The following is a 19,547-nucleotide window of genomic DNA, read 5'->3' on the forward strand; positions in this document are numbered from 1 at the left end:
AACGAAGCTGGGAAGGCCATTCTCTGGAGGAGCATCGCACTCTGCAGTCATTTTAAATGGCAATATGCTGAAGCCCCAAGCCCAGCACTCAGCACAACCTGAGCTGGCTGCAGGACGATGCTGTAGATGAGTTGGATGGGTGAGAGTGTCCCTGGGAGATCCAGAAAGATCTGTCAGTGGTGTCTGCTGTGGGATGTGAGGTGGATGAGGGCTGGCAAAGCTAGCCTAGGGGTAGGGACCCCAGGCTACCTCTGTTGTAGCAGTGTCGTGCTTAGCTTCTTATAGTTAGGAAGGAGAAATGCTTTATAATGCAATAAAGCTTTGCAGCTACTGTACTAATTGCCAAGAAATTGCAAGGGCTGCTGAAGTCTGCGAGGTGACGGATGGAGGCTGGTCCAGGGGTGCTTGGTGGCTGCTGCCAGGCTGTCGTGTCAGGCTTTCTGCATTGCTGAGCTGCTGTGGGAGCAGTCCTGGGGAGCAGGAGAGGAGCTGGCATCCTGTACATGGAAGATGGAGCTCCCAGAGGCTGCCTTTGGGGCTTGTATGGCATTTGCTGCCTGGAAGTGATTTTTCCACGCTCAGCCCACATGCAGAGGGAGCTTCTACCCCAATATTGGAGACAAAAAGGTTTGCCCCACCTGCGGGCAGGCTGTGCTCCTTTCAGGGAACCAACTGACAAATGAAGCCCCCTAAGGACCACCTCACCTTCCTGCAGTGCTGAAAGTGCCCTGGTTTCTCCTGCTGCCATTCCCATGGGCACCTGTCCCCATGGGCACAGCTCTGACAGCATCAGAGTCCTTCAGCTCCCACCTCCTGCTAGCAGAACTCTGTGTTAGGGCAGACAGTTATGTCAAACAGTGCTTCTGGAGGAACTGAAACCTGCAGATGCTCATGGTTGATGCCCCAGAAGAGGAATGAAAGCTCAGTGTTGGTCCAGCAGTGTGTTCCTGTGAGCAGTCTGGGGTTTTGCTGGGTCCTCTCCCCCACACTTGGCAGTTTGGAGCCATGCAGGGCAGGCTGAGGTTGGCTTTCATCTCATTGAGAAGATTTTCCCTGCGAGGGTATAAGTATTGCACGGCTTATTTCTACAGGCACATCCCCCATGTTTCCCTTCATAATGACCCTTAAATCTCCTCAGTGCTCGGTAATAGGAAGGGTGACAGCGCTGAGTGCGGGAAGCACAGCTCTCCCCAGGCAGCTCCTTTCCACCTTCTGGAATAAAACCAACCTTGTCATTGCAAAGGCACTTTAAAGAGAGGCCTTAATTAGTGTCTATAAATTGCTTTCGTTAACCTTTCCTCACTGATGCGCTGTTCCCTTGTTACTAAAAACCTTTTATGAGGTGCCTTAATGTTCCACCCACATTATTAGTCTCCTGAAGCTTTTTACATGGAGTTCCTGTGTCCAAGTCTGTGAACAAGTGCATTTATCTGTCTCAGAAGATTTTTCTCCCGGGTTTTGTGCCTTTTGAAGAGCTTTGAAAGAAAGTGCCTTTTATTGCCAGCGTATACGTGTGCATTTGGGGAACGATTTGAGTCAGAAACGTAGAGCTTCTGCACAACAACAGAAGTGTTTTTTGAGTCTTCAGACTCCATTGGTGTGGAAATGAAACCCCTTTTCTTGAAGGAGCTGTGCGTGGGAGCTCCTGGCAGCGAGGGATTTTGTTAATTCTGTTAATGGTGGCTGGTATGTCTTCTAAAAGCAGATTCACACACTTGGCCATGTGTGACTTGGCTTTTTTCACACCATCCCAACCTGGTGCCAAGGCGGGGTAGCTCGCATATGGCAGCCAACGAGATGGCATCTGGGGCCACGAGAGCTACGGAGTATGCAATTTTCTCTGTTGTCACAACAAATGGGTACTCTTTATTGATTTATTTTTCTTCACGACTCTCTGAAATTTCAAGCAAGTGGGAGAATTATTTCCGTAAGAGCTGGAGATGCAGTCTGTTCTTGTTGGGAGTTAACAACTGAGAGTCCATCTCTGGGTTTCCTGGGGTGGAGCTGCCTCCCCAACTTCAGAGTCAGCTGAAACATTTCATTTCAAATCCCTTTCATCCAGAAGTTTCAAGACACGAGCAGGAAGACATGCATTACTAAATGTTCTTAAAGGTCTCTTCCAACTGATACCATTCCATGATTCTATGGTTACCTGTTGTTGCTTCTGCTCTGAATTTCTGGAGCACTGATATCAGCATGTGGTATTTCCTGGCAAAAATGCAACTGCAAAAGCACTGTGTAACACTGCGTGCTGTGTGTCCTTGCTAGGAGATGCTGGGATGCAGTGAGATAGGAAGCCTCGCTGGGATTTGTATTATTATTTTTTATTCAAAATGAACCCCCCCAATGCTTGCATGCCTGCCTGCCTGCTCACCTCCCTGGATGTGTCTGTCCCTTCACACTGTGTGTCAGCACAGGGCCAATGAATTGTTTCTTCCTAAACGTAGTTTAAATCATGTAATCTGCTTCAAAAAACTGGCTGCTGGAGGTGAAAGTCAGAAAAACCATCTCCTTGGTTGTACTTACGGGTATCTGCTCTTAGATCCCTCTTATTTACAAAAACATGCTAAAAACGCTGTTTCCTGGCAGCGAATGGCTCTTAGCCAGACCAGGCTGCACAGGCCATGTGTTTAAACCTGGCACAGCTTTTCAGTACTGCTGATGGTGTTGCTGGGATTGTTCCTTTGTGCACCTGCAAGGAGGGAGCACTCTGAAGGAGGTCAGGGCAGCAGGGAGCAGCTGGGGCTCTTGGCACATGTGTGGTGCAGTGGGCAGGCTATGTCACATCACCATCTGCCCTCCTGCCCTGCCCAGCCCAGTGGGGGCTGCCTGTGCTGGGGCTCGGGGTGCTCATGCACACAGCACAGTGCTGATTCTCCCGTGTTTATCCTTTCTGCTCTCTGTCCTGGCTGCTCTGCTCCTGGTCGTGGTGGGGCGGCCTCGAGCGGCTGCACTGTTGTTATCTGTGGGCTGCCGAATGTCAAAGCCTGAACTTCTGTATCTCAGCCCATTAATGTTTGCTGATCTATTGGTGTAGTTTTGAGTCGGTGACTTCCCAGCCTGTGCTGTTTGTGAATTCCCTGGGAGAATTGCTGACTGGCTGAGGGTGGTGGCTGCTGGGACTGGTCATGCCACGCAGCACATCTGGCTTCCGTAGGGTGATGCTGAGGGGCTGTGATGTGGGGTTTCGTGCAGTTGATGCATTTCTCACCTGCCTGGTTGCCTTCCAGGTGTGTGCCATTTCCTGTGCTCAGATAGCTGTGTGCGTCGGCCCCCTCCAATAACAGGAAACAAAGAGAGCATGGATAACAGCTCAGTCAGAGACCTCCGCTATTTTCTGCGTAATAAGCAGCAGCAACCTGGAGTGAAATTTCGGCTCTCTGCCCACGTTGGCTGTGACCTCCTCAGCTGAGGCTCTGCAGAGCTGTGCTGATATCTAATCCAATTCTGGCGGAAGCGTGCAGGGCGTCAGCGCGATCCCTCGCCGGTCCCTGGCATTTTGCAGCATCGCTGTGTTTGCCAGTGGGCCCGGGTTAAGGTGGCATGGCCAGCTCTTCTTTGCAAATGAGTGCTGGTGGGGAAATGGTTTCTTTTCGGAGGTGAAGCCTCCTTGCAGGACCAAGCCATTCATGATTGATTCTTGCTTTACCCTACTGCACTTGAGAACACGATATGTGAATGGGTAGGAGGGCCTTGGCTGCAAGCTGTGGCTGTGCATGGCTGCAGGCTCTGCTTTCTGCTTCCTCTCCTGGTCAAGGAGAACTTTAAAAGTGGATTAAATCTATTTTTTTCCAGATTTAAATTCCTGCCTTGCTGGATGGAGGCCAGTGCTGCTCAGCTGGTATAGGTTTCTTCCTCCTAGAATCATGGAAAATAGAGGTTGAGCGGGCCCCAGGAGGTCATGTAATCCACCTCATGCCCCAAGGCAGGATCAACTGTATCTAAAATGCTTGCTAATGAGGCTGGGGTTAGGTATCTTAGGGTATTTATAGGCACCTCCACAGCACCAGAGCACATATACCTGTGCAAGCAGTCTTGCTTCTCGCTCAGCGCTGTGTATGCTCCTCACGTGCTCGTATTTATCCTCCTTTATTTTGCTTTGCATCCCATCCTTACGCATATTGACTGTGAGTTTTCCTACTTCCGTGAAGAATGCTCTAATTCCTTCCCTAACAGCAGTTGCTATGGCAGCTGGTGCAGGCAGTGCCTTATAACCCAGTGCAGAGCGGCTTTTGCATGCACTTCCACTGCTTGGTTCTTCCTCTGGAGCCTGCCTGGATTTTTGGGAAACCTTATCACCCACTGCAAATGCCTTGACAAAAGGGAATAAAACCAGATTCCGGCACAAGTATTACAAATATCCAAAGCCTTGCTACTTTCTAACCCATCGCCCAAATGATGCTAAATAGGCCAGGAAGATGCGGTTTAATTCTGTCTGCCTTTGTAATCAAGAGCTGCGATGCAATCAAGCACCATGCATTCCTTTTAATTCGGGGAACAAGAGCCCATGTGCAGCTCCTAGCAAGCAGATGCAGTTTCCACTGAGGTCTGTGCAATTTGCAAGTGCTTATTGCTGAGTTTGGCTTCTGCACTCCGTGTATGGCATGAGGCAGAGTGGCTGTAAGTGTTATTCATGTAGGGAACTGACTTAAGTCGTTGCTGTTTATGTTCAGTGTGCATTTGTACCGGCATCCATCCACACAGCCACGTTTTTCCAGCTTTGACCTTGGCTGGGCTTGGCTGCCCAGCTTTGCATAGAATGGTTGGGTTGGAAGGGACCTCACCATGGGCTGGTGGTCCACAGCAGCTCAGGCTGCCCAGGGCTCCTTCCAGCATGGCCTTGGGCACCTCCAGGGCTGGGGCACCCCCACTTCTCTGTCAGAAATGTCTGTTTCAAAAGAGCAGAATGGTACCGAGAAAATAACCTTGCATGAAGACATACATGCAGCAGTTTTCCTGTGCTGAGGCATCTTTACTGTCAGTGGAGAGATGAGAGATCCGAGCTGGGGCCTGCAGTCGAGCCCTGGAGGGTGTGGGCCCTGCAGGGACCAGGTGAGGCCAGGCACGCAGCTGGCTTCAACCTACTTAGCTTTCTGTGACTTTCGAACTTTTCTGACCTGGTTTATTTTCTTTCATTTCAGATGGATCATCTTTAATTAGCAAACTATCAGGCCAGAGTGAGACTCCTCAGAAACTAAATGGGGCTCTTCTTTTTGTTCATGTCTTGGCTTGGTAGCCTGAAATAGCAGTCTTTAGGAAGGGTGGGCTGTGGGTGCTCGCAGTCTGTCCTGCTCCTGTTAGATGGGCCAGCAGTTGTAGAGCTTTATGTGAACAGGCAACTGAAAGGGATTCCCTGTGTGCTTTTGTAGCAAATCCAATCATGTGCTTGTGAAATGGCCATGAAGGAGCTGCTGTTCTCCCCTCTGCCCCAAATTATTCTCATCTGTGACAGTTTTCCATCGCTTCTCAGCATGAAGAGAGCAGCATGGATTCAAGGTTTGGATCATTGTTGCAGATCCTTTTCCTCTGTGCAGCCTTCCAGCTGTGGGTTTCTTGTGCCATCTCTGGGATGCAAACCCGGTGCCATGGACACTTGTGCTTCCCCCTGGAATGGGCCCAGCTCCAGGAAGCAGCAGAATGGCCAGGGATGAGTGGGACGCAGAGCAGCATCCTCTGACACTGCTGTCTGACCGGCCCTGGGGAGGGAGCTGTTGGTTTGGAACTTTGGGGAATGGGGGCTGTTCAGCCTGCCAGCCTTGCTGCTTCTCACATTAATGCTTCTTGTGTCAGTGAGCAGCCCCACAGCTGTGCTCTGACTGGTAGTGATTAAAGACAGACCAGTGGAGCAGGAGCCCAGTTTCCCAGCAAGTGACTGAGGTTGCACTTAACCCAAATTAACTCCTGGGAAGCAGTGTTGGTGGCTGTGAGTAATGGGGAGCTCACCTGGGGCTGTGCAGGTTGGCTGGACGAGGTGGACTCTCCTGGTGCCGGGATGTGCTTTCTTTCTGAGGGCAGACAGACACAGGCTGCTGCTGCATGTATGTTGTACTCCTGGAATAAGCAATTGCTCCTAGCTGTCAAAAGGAAAGCACTAATTATCCATCATGTTTCACTGAGCCTCTGTTGAACCTGTTTGCCATAGAAAACACCGTTTTTTCGTACTCTATCTTCAGGAAGTCTGATTTCTTTGAGTTCTGCTCTCTTGATGATGGGGGCTTATCTTTGGGTGTGGAAGAGAAAAAATAATAGCTCGGGGTTAAAAGGTGTGACAGCTCAGAATTTAAAACACCTGGCTTTGGGAGCATGAAAGCGACTGTGCTGATGTGCTGTGAAGTGCAGACGTGCACTGATTTGCTGTGCTTTCCTGGACACAGCAGGGTTTGGTGAGTGCAGTGGGATGTTTGTTTGCTTTACGTAGGGCTGAGTTTCAGAATAAGCCTCGTGTTCCTGTGAGACAAGATGAGAGCAGTTCAGGGAAATGGGGCTCGGCTGCAAACCACGCTTCCCGTGACTCAGAGCAGTGGGCACCAGTTCCCTTTGAGTACACGGGTTTAGAAAAGCTCCTCGTGTATTTGTTAAATACATGGGGTGTCTGATGAGCTATCCTGGGATGCAGCTACATGTGATGTCTTGAATCCATCTCGCTGTGCTCCTGGTGTTTCTGACACAAATGCAGAGAGGGCATCTTCCAGAGAGCCTCGCGCAGCCCTTTCCTGCCACACGGTTGTTCTGTTTTGCTCTTGTGAGGAGCTCAGCAGTTGTTATCAAACTCACAAAAGGGAAGTGCTGGTGGAGGGAGATGCATTGCCTTGTGTGGTGCAGCAGCGGGTGGGAGCAGTCAGTGGCTCTTCACAGTGGGGCTGCCCTGCTCACTGCTGTTCGGTCTGGGATCCCCTGATTTCCAGAGAGAAATGGATGCTCCATCCCTGCAAGGACCCAAGGCTGCGGGTCGGGCTGGGCTGCCTGGCCTGCTGAGGGGCAGCCAGCCCACGGCATGGGTTGGAACTGGATTTCAACCAGTTGGATTTCCTGGGGTCAGCCTAAGGAAATGGCCCTCGTGAGGAGCAGCTGTGTGGGGGAGTGAGGCTCCGGCAGTAGAGAGGTTAACGTGGTCTGTCCTGCAGCTAACTGTGGTTCATGCCAAGGCTGATGGTCATCTCCCTGCTTTTAGCCCTGCAGTTGTTCTGTCCTGAAGCACCGCCTGCTTGATGAGGACTGCACGCGTTTTGCTGGGACGTCGATCCTTGCTCCAGTGCTCACTTAATCGGTGCTGTGGGAGGGAGCAGCACAGGTGCCTGCCCTCCATCTGCCCTTATCCAGAAGGGCATGGTGATGTGCTCTGGTGCTGCCAGCACAGGGTGCTCTTGTCCTTGCTGGCAGTCTGCTTCTTCTCAGGTCTCCCCTGTGCTTATAGCAGCTGGAGAGAGCTGATGTGCTGATGGGGCTTGGAGCGGTGCAGCGTTCACAGCTCAGATGAGCAGCAGCAGCAGAAGTGTGCGGGGTCAGCTCCAGCTGCACGCGTTCCCTTTTCAGAGAGGAATAACTAGAATTTGGTTTGAGGTTTGTAGTTCAGGTTTCCATTACACAACCGTACCACTTTCAGCTGCTCGTGTGACACGCAGGCCTTGCTGGGTGCCCTGGTCTGCTTGGCTGCTTTCCCTGGGAGCAGTGCTTTGTGATGAGGTGCTCAGGAAGAAGCAGTGCTGGCTGGGATGGGAGTGGAGACATAGAGAGCTTTAATCTTTGTAGGACATGGGGAGCATCTCGGAAGCGTTCGTGCCAAACAGGTGTGAGAGGTGCAGGGCAGACAGTGCGATCTGCTCTTCGTTGTCACATTTTCCAGGCACCCAGCAGGGTCTGTCACCCATCACCCCTGGGATCTTGTACTGATGAACACACAGTGGAGAACTCCCTGATGTGGGGAATCCATCGCTGGAGGAACTCTCATAATCAAACAGGAGCTGGATAAAATGGTTCGTTAGCAAAGCTGGGTTTGATACAGCAGTTAGCCAAGTTCTTCCACTGCTGCGGAGAGGAGGATGGCCCTGCTGTTGCTAATGGCCAAAGCTGATGGGGAATTTTAATGACTTAATTATTTTGAGAATTGCGTCTTCTTGGGAAACGTGGCACACTTGGGCTAACTGAAGCTTTTCTCCACTGTTGCAGAAAGGAAAGTGATCGTTCCTCTGAGCTTACACGTTGCCGGGTTGGGAATGGGAGGCAGTTGACTTGCAGTACTGTGGTGGAGTTTGACAGTCCATTTCATCCCAAGGCAGGGGACCACACGAGGGCACACACAGAGAGAGAGGGGCCAAGTGGTGTGCCAGCGCTGAGCCTGCTTCCCCCTGGGCTCACCTCCTGACGGAGCTGTAGTGCATCAGCCCTGCTGAGAGCACTTGTGTTCTAAGTCTGTAGGGAGCAGAACTCGGGTAAAACTTGTGAGAGGAGGAGTTCATCCTCAGTTCTGTGTGCTGGGGCAGGTAGCACGGATGTGAGGTGAGTTGGTCTGGGTGCAGAGCTGTTCATGTCAATTGGAGACAGACCCAGCTGGTGGCCTGCTGGTTTCAGGACAACCTGAAGGCCTGTTGTCTTTGTCTCTGAGGGCTCGTGTAAGGGGATTTTGAACCTGCAAAGAAACTAGGAAATATAAGGAAACAAAGTTTTTCTCCTATTGATGTTTGAAATAACAAAGCTTAGAGGTGGATTGCAGGGCTGGCAACCTGCAGCAAGTTCATGCTGTGGTCTTCATTGAGCAGAGCATCCTCAGCAGGATCAGGTTTGGGATCTGTCTCTAGCTTCAGCCCTGTGCTGGAGTGACCTGTGACCCCTGTGTGCAGCAGCCAGCACACAGGTTCCTCTGTGAGCCTCCAGCCAGGACTGTCTCATTCATTGCAGATCCTCTGGTGGCTGTGGAAGGGCTGCGTTTCTGCCAAGCTTGGGTATTAATTTCTGATTCAACTCTTAAACACGTGAACCACTTTCCATGCAACACTGATTACCTTTGTCAATGTTTTTCAGGGATAATCTCTGACTGCTCTGACAACGGTCTGTGGTTGCCAAAGGCTCAGAGAGGAGTCCCTGTAGCAATCCCACTGCTTCCTTTTTCTGTAGCCTCCAACAGCAGCGTGCTGGTGTGCTGAGTTAGTAGTGGGTTTGGTTGCTTGAGAACAAGCCTGCAGCGTGAGGAGCCGGGCTGTGCAGATATTTCCTGGAGTTCCACTTGCTGGGTGTGCAGTAATACAAAGCTGTGTTGTGCCTGCAGGCCGGGTCCCACCGAGGGCTGTCTTGGTGGCTGGGACAGCTGCCTGTGCTGGTGTCAGGCTGCTGCAGTGCTGTGGACACAACAAATTCAGCTCCTTTGCTCGGTTCTCTGGGCTGACCGGAGGAGAGGACAGCAGAGGACAGGAGGAGTGCTCTGCCATGCTCGGAGCCGGGGCTCGTGGGGCTGTCACAGCCGTGCCATGGGCTGTCACTGTGACCTTGGCAGAGAAAGCTGAGCCCGGGCGGAGCCTTTGCTCTGACACACACTGAGGTGTCACATCTGTGAAATAAGGCAAACGCTGGAGGTAAAATCCCAGGAGAGGGCCCGGAGCTCCTTGCTGCTGGCAGCAGAGCTTGCAGAGCTCTCAGGATGAGGGCTGTGCTGAAATTCAAATCTATGCGTCACTTAAAATGTGCTGCTGAATAATGGCAGGCTGCTCCAGCAGGAGGGCTGCGGAGGGGCAGCCGGGACCTCCCTGGTGAGGTTCAGGGTGCTGCCCAACCTGTGTGGAAGTGCTCTTACTGTAGTGCTTGCTTTTTAAAAGGAAACTACAATGTTATTATTGTCTTATAAGGAGGGACTTTCTACTTAGATGTTTCCTTTCCGGCAGTGCGGCGTTTCCCGTGAGAAACTGCACTGTCAGTGGGGGGATGATGAGGCAGGTTGTGCTCTCGGTGCTGCTGTGCCCCCTGTCCCTGTGCAGGCAGTGGTGGTGGCACTGGGATAGGGGACCTGGGGCAGCTGTGGCTCCTGCTGTAACACAGGGCCAGCTCAGAGGGCTCTGTGTCAGAGCACGTTGCAGCACGCTGTGCAGGACAGGCTCCGGGGCTGTAGGGAGGTTAGCAGCTGTGTTATGAGCATCTGGTGCCTCTTCAAGATCTTCACCTCAAGTATCCTCTGGTACGTAGAGGCAACTTTGGAGGAAGAGAAAAACATAGAAGTGCTAATCAAGGTCATTGCAGATGCTGGGGAAGGTGAAGAAGGTACCAAAAAAGCCAGAGGCAGGGGAAGGCTGGAGGTGCTCATCAGAAGCGGGCTCCGAGCTGGGGAGCAGCTCTCCCTGTGGGGAATTGCTCTGTGCTAATGCAGAGCAGCTTGAAAAGCACAGGGATGCTAACCCTCCACACAACCTCTTTTCCGTTACTCTAAATAGAAAGTTTCCTGTTTTATAAGTGAGCCTCTTGAAGGCATTCCTGTTGCCCAGGTCAACATACAGCTGCTGAGCTGTGCCCATAAATGCCTGAAACACGAGCTGGGGAGTGGGCTGTTGACTCTGGGACCTAACAACGCTGTAAAACGGCAATAGGAACTATTTCCTGCCGCTCAGGGCAGGTTGGAGTATCCTGTTGCAGGTCGTGCAGGCTGGCTGAGTGCACAGCTTGGGGTGGCTGTGCAGTTCTGCCCCTCGGGCCCTATCTCCTGTTGTGCTGTTGCAGTAATGGAGCAGGGAGCTCCTCGTGTGCTGGGATAGCCAGAGAAATGCACCTCCTGACACCTCTGCTCCCTTTTATTGAAGGGAAGCTGTAATTGCTATGCAAGCCAGTTAATTTTTTTACTGCCTTTTCTTTTTGCCCTGAAATGTTTATTTTCTAATAGGCTTAGTGTAAACTTCACAAGCAGTGCCTGCTGCACATCTCAGCAGCTAGGTTTCGGTCCCATACATCAGAGGCAGCCTTTGAGCACTTCCAGGGACGGTGACCCCTTCACCTCACAGTACCACTGCATCACTGCTCTTTGTGAGAAGACATTTTTCCTAATATCCAACCTGAGGAAGATGTCCAGTCCTGTCTGCACACCGTGCAGGGCCTCCTGCTGAGTGCCGTGGTACCCCAAACCCAGCACTGCTCTGCAGCACCTCCTGCATCACTAATGGGGAACTTGACCTTCGTCTCCTTGACCCATAGCTCTATGTCTGGCTTAAAGGTTTTATTAAGGCCCCTTCAGCGAGTCTCAGATCTTAGAAAATATTCCAAAATGCCTCTTAGAAAGAGAAAGAGGCTCCTGGGCAGCCCAGGTGTCACTGTCACAGTGATATTGGGGAATCTGCTTTTCTGGCCACCTGCCCACAGCAATCCTGCTGAAGGCAGCTGAGCTTTGAGGGTTATATAAAACACTCATCCCCTCAAGCTCATCATCTGTTTAAAAACCATACCAAAATGATTTATTTATTCTTCCAATAACAGATGAGGAATGGGAACCGAGAAAATAATCTCCAACTTCAGCTTCCCTTTATGTCTCTGGCACGGACTGATGTCATGGTTAGGCTGAGCAGGAGGGGAGGACGAGGATGCTTTTTAACAGGATGCTGCATCCTTTGGGGCCCTGTCAGACAGCAGCATACTGTAATTTTTATTTTCTCTATTGGAATGAATTTGGCTTTGTTTCTGCTGCGTCCTCTGTGCATTGCTGGCTGCAGATGGGTAGCTTGCATAGCGTTACTCATCTGAATAATCCCAGGTGGATGGCAGCCATAAAAGAAAGACGCTTCAGCACCACCAGCACTGAGTGGACTGTGTGAGCCTGAAGTCCTGAAGATGCAAAACAAGAGAAGTGCAGGCTGCAGCAGGGCCTGGGCAGCAGCCCCCTGGTGATCAGTGTGCTTTATCTTTTGGGGCAGTAGTCCCTGCGCCATGTTATTCTTGGTGCATGGTACTACGATGACAGATAGGGGTCCAAATGTGGTGCAGAAACGGTTGAAGCAGACACTGAGAGCGGGAGAAAGCGTTGGACTGCATGCATGAAATGAACGTGTGAGTTGCCAGCAGCTCTCACTTGGTGTGAACAAAGGCTGTCTGGGAACCAGAGCATGGTGCATTTGCACAGGAGGCGGCCGCCCCACTGCTCCGTGAGCGTGGCACGAGGCAGACAGGGCTCTGCTGGCCCCTTCCCAAACCTCCCTGCTTCTGTGGGCGTGCTGGAAGGAATGTGTGTGCCCCAGCTGTAAACCAGGTGGGAACCGATCCGAGGAGGGGCTCAGCTGCCGTGGATGTCTCAGCTCAGCAAGCAAAATGGGCCGTGGTTATTTTGAGGTGTGTGAAACGTTCGGAGTGATCCCAGGGTGGGTTTTGTTTTCTGTTGTTTGTTTTGTGTTTCAGAAAGCCTCAGGGAGCTGCAGCATTTGTGCCCGGCCTGGGGTGGGCTCCCAGTACGTGTTGCAGAGGATGAGGCTGAGCACATCCATCCTGTCACTGCTCTGTGTTTAGCAGTGCTCATAACACAAACCGCAGCGTGCTGTGTTAGGAGCTGGATGCTTTGCTGGCAGAGCACTCATTGCCTCAGCACTGTCTCTCTGGTAGAAGTTCTCCTGCGTAGTGAACATCTCGGCCGGGCTCAGGGTTGGGAGCTTTGCCCCCATGGTGCTGGGAGCAGTTCTTCAATGTGGGGTTTGTGGTGAGAGCTGGGAGCATGGAAGCCTGCATCTTTAACACAGTTGAAACATCTCAGCACTTACCCCGAAAAAGCAAGCACGAATGTATGAGAATCTTTCCACCACCTTCAAAATCTCAGTGCAGCAGTTTCTAACGGTGACCTTTAGGAGCAGAGGGCCAGAAAGTGAAATAGAAGAGTTTCAACATCACTTTCACAAAGCAGTCACTGAGCACAAAGGACCAACGTAAACCTCCAAAGGAAGGAGGGCTGCGTGCATACGTGTGCCCGGAGCACGCAGGCTGCTCGCCAAGCTTGTTTGCCACTGTGTATTTTTGGGAGGAATCTCACCAAAAAAAGCATCTTTGGGTGTTGTGTTTATTTATTTATTGTTTCCCTCCCCCCACAGCAGCAGTTGCTTTTTTATGAGGCAGTAATACTTGGGGTATGCAGGCACCAGGTCCGGAGGGGAGCGTGACAGTGCCGTGTGGTGCAGCTCGCTGGTGTAGCAGGATCTGTGCTGATGGAGGCACTTTTCTCCATGGGAAAGCCTCTGTCTGCTTGGGGAACTTTTCTGGAGCAGCTGTTTCTGATATAACCTCTGCAGGAATTGGCAGAAATGAAAAACGATGGTGCTGTGATAGCTCATAAGGTGAGAGCTGGTTCCCCAGGGGGGGCTTTGGCAGTGGCTTTTTGCTTTCCCTCGGATGGATGGGTTTGGGGCAAGAAGTGAGGCTGTGAGGAGTGCTTGGTTGTGTGCAGGGGGGGTCTGCTCAGACTGTCCCAGGATGTGTGACAGAGGGGGTTACAGCCTACCCTGCTCCGGGTATGTTGTCACAGCTCTTTCCATGCAACTCAACACAGATGTGAACGATCAGATATAAATTGAAGATTGATGCGCTCCACCTTGCTGTGTGAGAGGTTCAATTAGAGGCAGAGCAGGCAGAATAATGGAAAATACATTTGAGTGATGGTTTGGGTAGTATAATTCGCAATGAATTATTCACAACAGTTTGTTCACCCCGCTCTCATTGTGATCGTTTTCAGGCCTTCATTTGCTGCGCGTTTGAAACCTCTTCCCACAATGTGTTCCGAAGCAGATCCCCGCACGCAGCCCCTTCTCCCACCCACTTGAAGGACAGGTTTGAAGGAGCTCAGCGTTTCAGCACCGAGCTCCCTGTGAGAAGTTAATCACAAGTGCTGAGGTTGAGGAGTTCACAGCTGCGATGTGCTGAGGTTTCCTCCACCTAGCTGCTGTCGGCTTGTCCGTGTCCCTGTAGCTGGAATGTGGGTTTTCTACCTGTGTAGCCTGGCATGGCAGCTGGGAGGGAAGGGGTTGACTTACACAGGGCTGCTCTGTAACCAGCTGGGATTTAAGCCACTACACCCTCCCCATGGAGGGACAGCACTTGCAGGTTGATCTGCCAGCATCTACTTGTGCATATCTCCATCATCAGAAGAAACATGCTTACGGGGCTGTGTGTCATTAGCACAGAGTGGCTCAAAAATGGCTGAGATTGAATTAAAGCTTGAATGGCAGAGCATCGGTAGTAACAGCCGAGCAGACCTGCGGGGATGGCTGCCCATCAGTCAGCCCTCACTGCTCAGCCACAGGCACTGCATGGATGTGCTGGGTCAGGGCTTTTATTGCAGCTGAGTGTGTGGGCATAGACGTGGGCTTCCTGCGCTGCCTCTGAGCTGGATGAAACAGCCACGATTCGGGCTTGGCAGCAGCGTGGGGCGCGTTTTGTTCTTTGCCGCCTTTTCTTTTTTTGGTATCGGTTCTCTCTTGCACATCTGAATGCCTTCGAAGTGTTTCCAGCAGGTGGAAACGTGCCTCATGTCAGTGGCATCCGCACAGAATTTCACTCGGGTTTTGATTTAACTGTCTTGCAAGCGTGCCTTCAGCTGAACTCAGCTTCGTTCATCAGCACCGCTCGTGGCCGCGTTCCCCAGCGCTGCCCTGGGATGTGCCAGGCAGAGCTGCAGGGCTCACCACCTCTGCTCTCACTTAGCACTGCCAGCGCTGACGTTCGCTGCTCTTTTTGCTCCGTTAGTGCTCTGCTCTCCGTTTGCAGCTCTGGTTTTGCTCGGTGGCTGTGTCCCTGACAGCACGTCAGGTGGGGATGGAGCATCTGCTGCTGTGCCGGTCCTGAGGGGAACAGCTGTGAGCTCGTGTGTTTGCTGGCACTGACGTCTGGGGAGGGAGAAGCATTGGGTGGTGAAATCTGAAGAAAATGTAAGGAGGGAGAAAGCAAACAGAGGACGGGTGTGGATCATCCCAACGTGTCAGTGGAGCTGAATTTGAGGAGTTCCTGCTGTTGCTGTCAGATTGCTTCCTCTGCCGTATTGCTGTTACCCCCATGCACAAGCAGTACCTCAGAGCAAACTTCATCTTTTACCCGAGGGCTGATGGCTTTTCATGTGCTTCCAAAATTTGCATTTTAATGGAATAAATCTCATCCTTTCTCCCCAGAGCAACAGTAAAAAAAGTTAAGCCTCTGGTACGCTTTCCTCGAATACCAAACCACTCACGTGAAGTGTCCAGAGCACCCCCAGGGCGTTTAAATGTGGCAGGGCCTCTATGCCTCTGTCTCCACACCCTTGTACCAACCAGGCTGATATCTTCTGGAGGCAGCACCTCGTCTCGTGGTTGAAACCCAGACCCTTAGGCCCTCTGACCACCTCAGGGCCCTGGCAGTGTGCAGAGGCTGCACTCAGCTGTCGCAAAGCAGAAGATGAAAATGTCAATTGTTCTGCACACCCACATGGAAATGGGAGCTGTCACAAAGCCTCCTTTGGATGGGTGGAAAGCTGTGTGCTGCTGCTCTCTGCTGGACAGAGCCAGCGGGGTGCCCGGGTGCCTGCTCTGACCGTGCTCTCCTCTTCCTCATTGCAGTGTGCTACCTGCTGAAGAGCAACATCAGCCCCGACCTGTGCAATGAGGATGGACTGACTGCGCTGCACCAGGTGAGGCTGCAGGACTGGGCACTCCCTGGCGTTGTTGCTTGCACGGAGCTGGGTCATTTCACCACTGTGTGTGGGCTGAGGTCCATGTTAACTCACGCTGATAGACTGTAGGCTGTCATTTTGGAGTGGGCTTAGATAAATGGAGCCCCTCACAGCTCTCTGTAGGCTCGGGGACGTGGGCTGGTCTATGTGAGGGGACAGCAGCTAATGGCAGTAAACACAGGGCTGCTGTTCTGCTGCAAGTCTGTGTCCTTCCTTGGAGCCACCCTGCCAGGAGGGTTTGCTGTTCTTCCTACAGCCCCATCCCCACCCTGTGATCCTTGGGGCTCAGTGTCATCGATTTCAAATCTCTGAAAGCACATTTCAAAAGATGAGTCCTTAGAGAGGAGACACTGATTCATCCTGTGTAGGGTGCACAAATCAGATGTGCAGAGTTTCTGCACTGGCTTCTATTTGTAGTCCAAAAAGTTTTCACTGTCACTTAGTATGCCTACCTAATACATAAGTCACACCTACGTATTGCATATTCATAGCATTACGTAAATACAAGGGTGCATAACATATTTGAATGTTCTGCACTTGCCTGGAGGTCTTTGATGGTTGTTTGGGAGGTGTCCCCCTCATCGCTTTATCCATGTTTGGGCACAAGGACACCCGGTTCCTTCTGGTTGGTTGCTGTTCTGGACTCGTGCCTCATCTCAAGGATGCCTGTCCTTGTTTCTTATTTATGGAAGTCTTGGATCTTTGAAGAAAAACATTTCATCTCAGGAAGATTGTTTTTCCTAAATAAGTGAGACATCTGGAACCTAAAACAGAGCTGCAACCTTGAGCAGAATACCTCAGCCTGACAAAAACGTTAAATAATTAGCTTTGGAGCATCACTGGGACAGTGAGACAACCCCATGACACAAGACACAACCCCATGGGGCTGTGCCACCTCCACCCAGAGCAGCAGCTCAGCTCTGGAACGTGGCTTTTCTCCATCTAAACAATCCCACTGACATCTTTTCTGCAAGTTGCTTTCTGTCCCCTGAGCTGGATGGATGTTGGCCTGAAAAAGCCAACTGGCTCCTAGAGGGCACCCAGAGGTGCTGGCAGCCTCTGCTCCCTCCACCAACTGCTGAAGCCCTGAAGTGCTTTGTCTGCTAACGGATCAGTTTTGGTAAAGGTTCGTTTGGTGGTTGAGGTGGGAGCTTTGGCTTCACAAGAATTAACTGAATCCCTGAGCAGGGAGAAGCTGCCAAATGATCACAAATGCTTGTTAGCAGTGGCTTCCAGGAAAGGATGCAGCGTATGCTTCTGTGATAACTTGGCTGCGTGACAGGCATGGTTTTAGCCTCGCTTTCCCATATAAATAGTAAACAGAAATAGAAATACCCACAGAGTGCTTGTCGCTGCCGAGATGCTCGCTGTGGGTGTAGATCAGCCCTGGCAGCCCTGTGCTGCAGTGCCTGGGTCTGCAGCAGTGCACAGCCAACAAGCAGGCTTTCTGCACAAGGACAAATCTTGTTCTAGTGTCTCACAGGCACATTCACGTCACAGTGAGCACGAGGTGGATCACAGCAAATTCCACCTTCTCCAAAGGAAGGCAGTCAGGCCCTTCTTGCACACTGCCTCTGGGCTATGGTGTGAATGCATTGAGTCTGGGGAAAGATGCCCCATGGAGCCCTTCATAGCTCTGGGAATCCAGCTTGCATCTCTTCAGATAACATTGGTGGGTAGCATGAGCTGCTGAGAGGTCTTTTACTCATCAAATGCCACTGTGAGGGATTCTCCCTAAGAAAAGGGAATGTCCGCTTGTCTGCTCACCCCTTGGTATGTGGCCATACTGGTTACCTTGAATTTCTGCTGCATTTGATCTTGAATATGCAAGGCTCAGGGGAGCAGCTGTATGCATATGTACTGTTGTCCCACACTGCTTCAACCCCAAGCGAGGTCCCCTAGAACACTGGTGTCTTCAGTCCACTCAGCAGAGCTGTTCTGCACAGAGCCTTTCTGACCTGGCCGTGCTGAAGGTGATGTTAGAGATGCTTTTTGCCAAGCACTGCAGTATAGAGTAAGTCCTCGAGTCCAGGTACCATGGTACAACTGAGCAGATATGAGCCCTCTTCTTCCCAGAATAAAAAAAACAAAACCAACCCAATCTGTCTGCATCTCTCCTTCAACAGTGCTGCATAGACAACTATGAAGAGATTGTCAAGCTTCTCCTCAGCCACGGGGCCAATGTCAATGCCAAGGACAACGAGCTGTGGACCCCCCTGCATGCAGCAGCCACGTGTGGTCACATCAACCTGGTGAAGATCCTCATCCAGCAGTAGGTGGCTTGTTGTGTCTGTCCCTTTTGGCAAGTCTCATTTCACCCACAGCCTCTTGGAGGTGGTTATTGCCTGCTCCCAGGCTGCTGGTGAGAGCCCTTCCTGCACTGGGGAAGAGGAGGAGGTAGAGCAGGAGGGCTGAGGAGGCACAGTAGTACCCCAGATGTCTTGACCCAGTTTCATGAAGCTTTTGGGGCTGAACTGAAATTGGCCAAATTTGGGGTAAAAAAGGAAAAGGACTTGGAATCTAAATGCAGGTGGATACTGTCTGTTGTCTTTCCAGTGCTGGTAGCTGTCAACATTTTCTGCTATTACTTTTTTTTGGGTTTTGCCAACATTCCTTTGGTTAGATGGAAGGCTCCCTCTGCCATCCAGCCCTTGTCTCTTCTTGTTCCTTGTGAACTTTTCATTCAAGGACTGCCAGATGCACAAGTAGCAAGCACATGGGGGTTGCTTGGCATGGTTATCTGGAAACTCTGCAAAAAAAAATTCACTTCTATTGCTGAGAAGTTGCTGGTGTGTTCAGTGCCAGGAGGAGAGTGAGGACCAGGAGTGCTCAGTGCCTCATGTACCCCAGCCCATGAAGGAGGTGCTGCCTTTCACTCACTTCTGGAATTCTGCAGCTAGCAGAAACCAGACAGGGCTTAGTAAATGTTTATGTCAGCGTTTGGCACTGCCTGCTCTCTGATGTCCCAGGTCCTTTCTGTTAACACCCGTTTCCCCTCGCAGTGGAGCAGACCTGCTGGCCGTGAACGCGGATGGCAACATGCCGTATGACCTCTGTGAGGATGAGCCAACCCTGGATGTCATTGAGACGTGCATGGCCTATCAGGGTAAGGAGACTGAGAACATGCAAAACACAGAAGTGGGCCAATGTAGCACTAAAAATTACCTTCTCGGCTCTTGTTTGGCCCCTCAAGAAAAGCAGAGAGCTGTGCCTGGCATAGATTTCTGGAATTTGCCTCTGTTTAGTTTCTCTGATTCCTAAATAATGATGAGGGTTCACTTCTAAAAAGGGCATGAGGCTGTGCCATCCAACCAGGAGTGTAGTTTTACTCAACCACTGGAGACAAAGGCCCTTCCCAACTCTTCTCTCTAACTGCAATTTTAACAGGAATTACACAGGAAAAAATCAATGAGATGCGGGCTGCCCCGGAGCAGGTCATGATCTGTGACATTCATGACATACTTGCTACTGGCCAGGATCTGAACAGGACTGATGCCCAAGGTGCCACGCTGGTGAGTGAAACTGTGCGGCCTCGTCTCGCTTCCTGAGCCTGAGGGTGTCAGAACCTGCCCCGTGGCAGGCAGCTGTGCAGGAGCAACACGGACAGGTCACTGAGGGGAGGGAGGAAGCTGTTTGGGTCATTGTCCCTGTTTTGGTACTGTCCTGTAGGAGGCTGGGATCTGCAAAGTCAGATTCCTTTAAGTTGGAGTAGCCCCAGATGTAAATGTTCCTGATTTTCAAATGGTGAGAGCAGGCAGAACGGGTTGGAAGTGCATTTGCTGACTAAGGGAAGCTGAGCAGTTGGTCAGAAGATTGCATCTACAGTGCTTAGTGGGGAAGAGGAGATGTTTGCTGGCATGGGGAATGCAGAGTTCACAGCAGATGATGCTCTCCATTGCAGGTTTGC

At 51.4% G+C, this 19,547-nt stretch overlaps 1 protein-coding gene across 2 annotated transcripts in view; it reads left to right on the top strand.

Moving 5' to 3' along the window:
- The window catches only part of PPP1R16B (protein phosphatase 1 regulatory subunit 16B), a 29,712-nt gene that overhangs the window by 4,757 nt on the left and 5,408 nt on the right, over positions 1–19,547 (top strand). For both annotated transcript variants that reach the window (XM_065754174.1, XM_065754173.1), the window contains exons 3-6: positions 15,528–15,598; positions 17,767–17,912; positions 18,643–18,746; positions 19,028–19,152. In XM_065754174.1, coding sequence (XP_065610246.1) covers positions 15,528–15,598; positions 17,767–17,912; positions 18,643–18,746; positions 19,028–19,152 — 446 coding nt within the window. The remainder of the gene's footprint in view (positions 1–15,527; positions 15,599–17,766; positions 17,913–18,642; positions 18,747–19,027; positions 19,153–19,547) is intronic.

The sequence above is a fragment of the Cyrtonyx montezumae genome, unplaced genomic scaffold (assembly GCF_038088225.1).
Source record: "Cyrtonyx montezumae isolate F1298 unplaced genomic scaffold, pur_monq_1.0 scaffold_9, whole genome shotgun sequence".
NCBI lineage: Eukaryota > Metazoa > Chordata > Aves > Galliformes > Odontophoridae > Cyrtonyx > Cyrtonyx montezumae.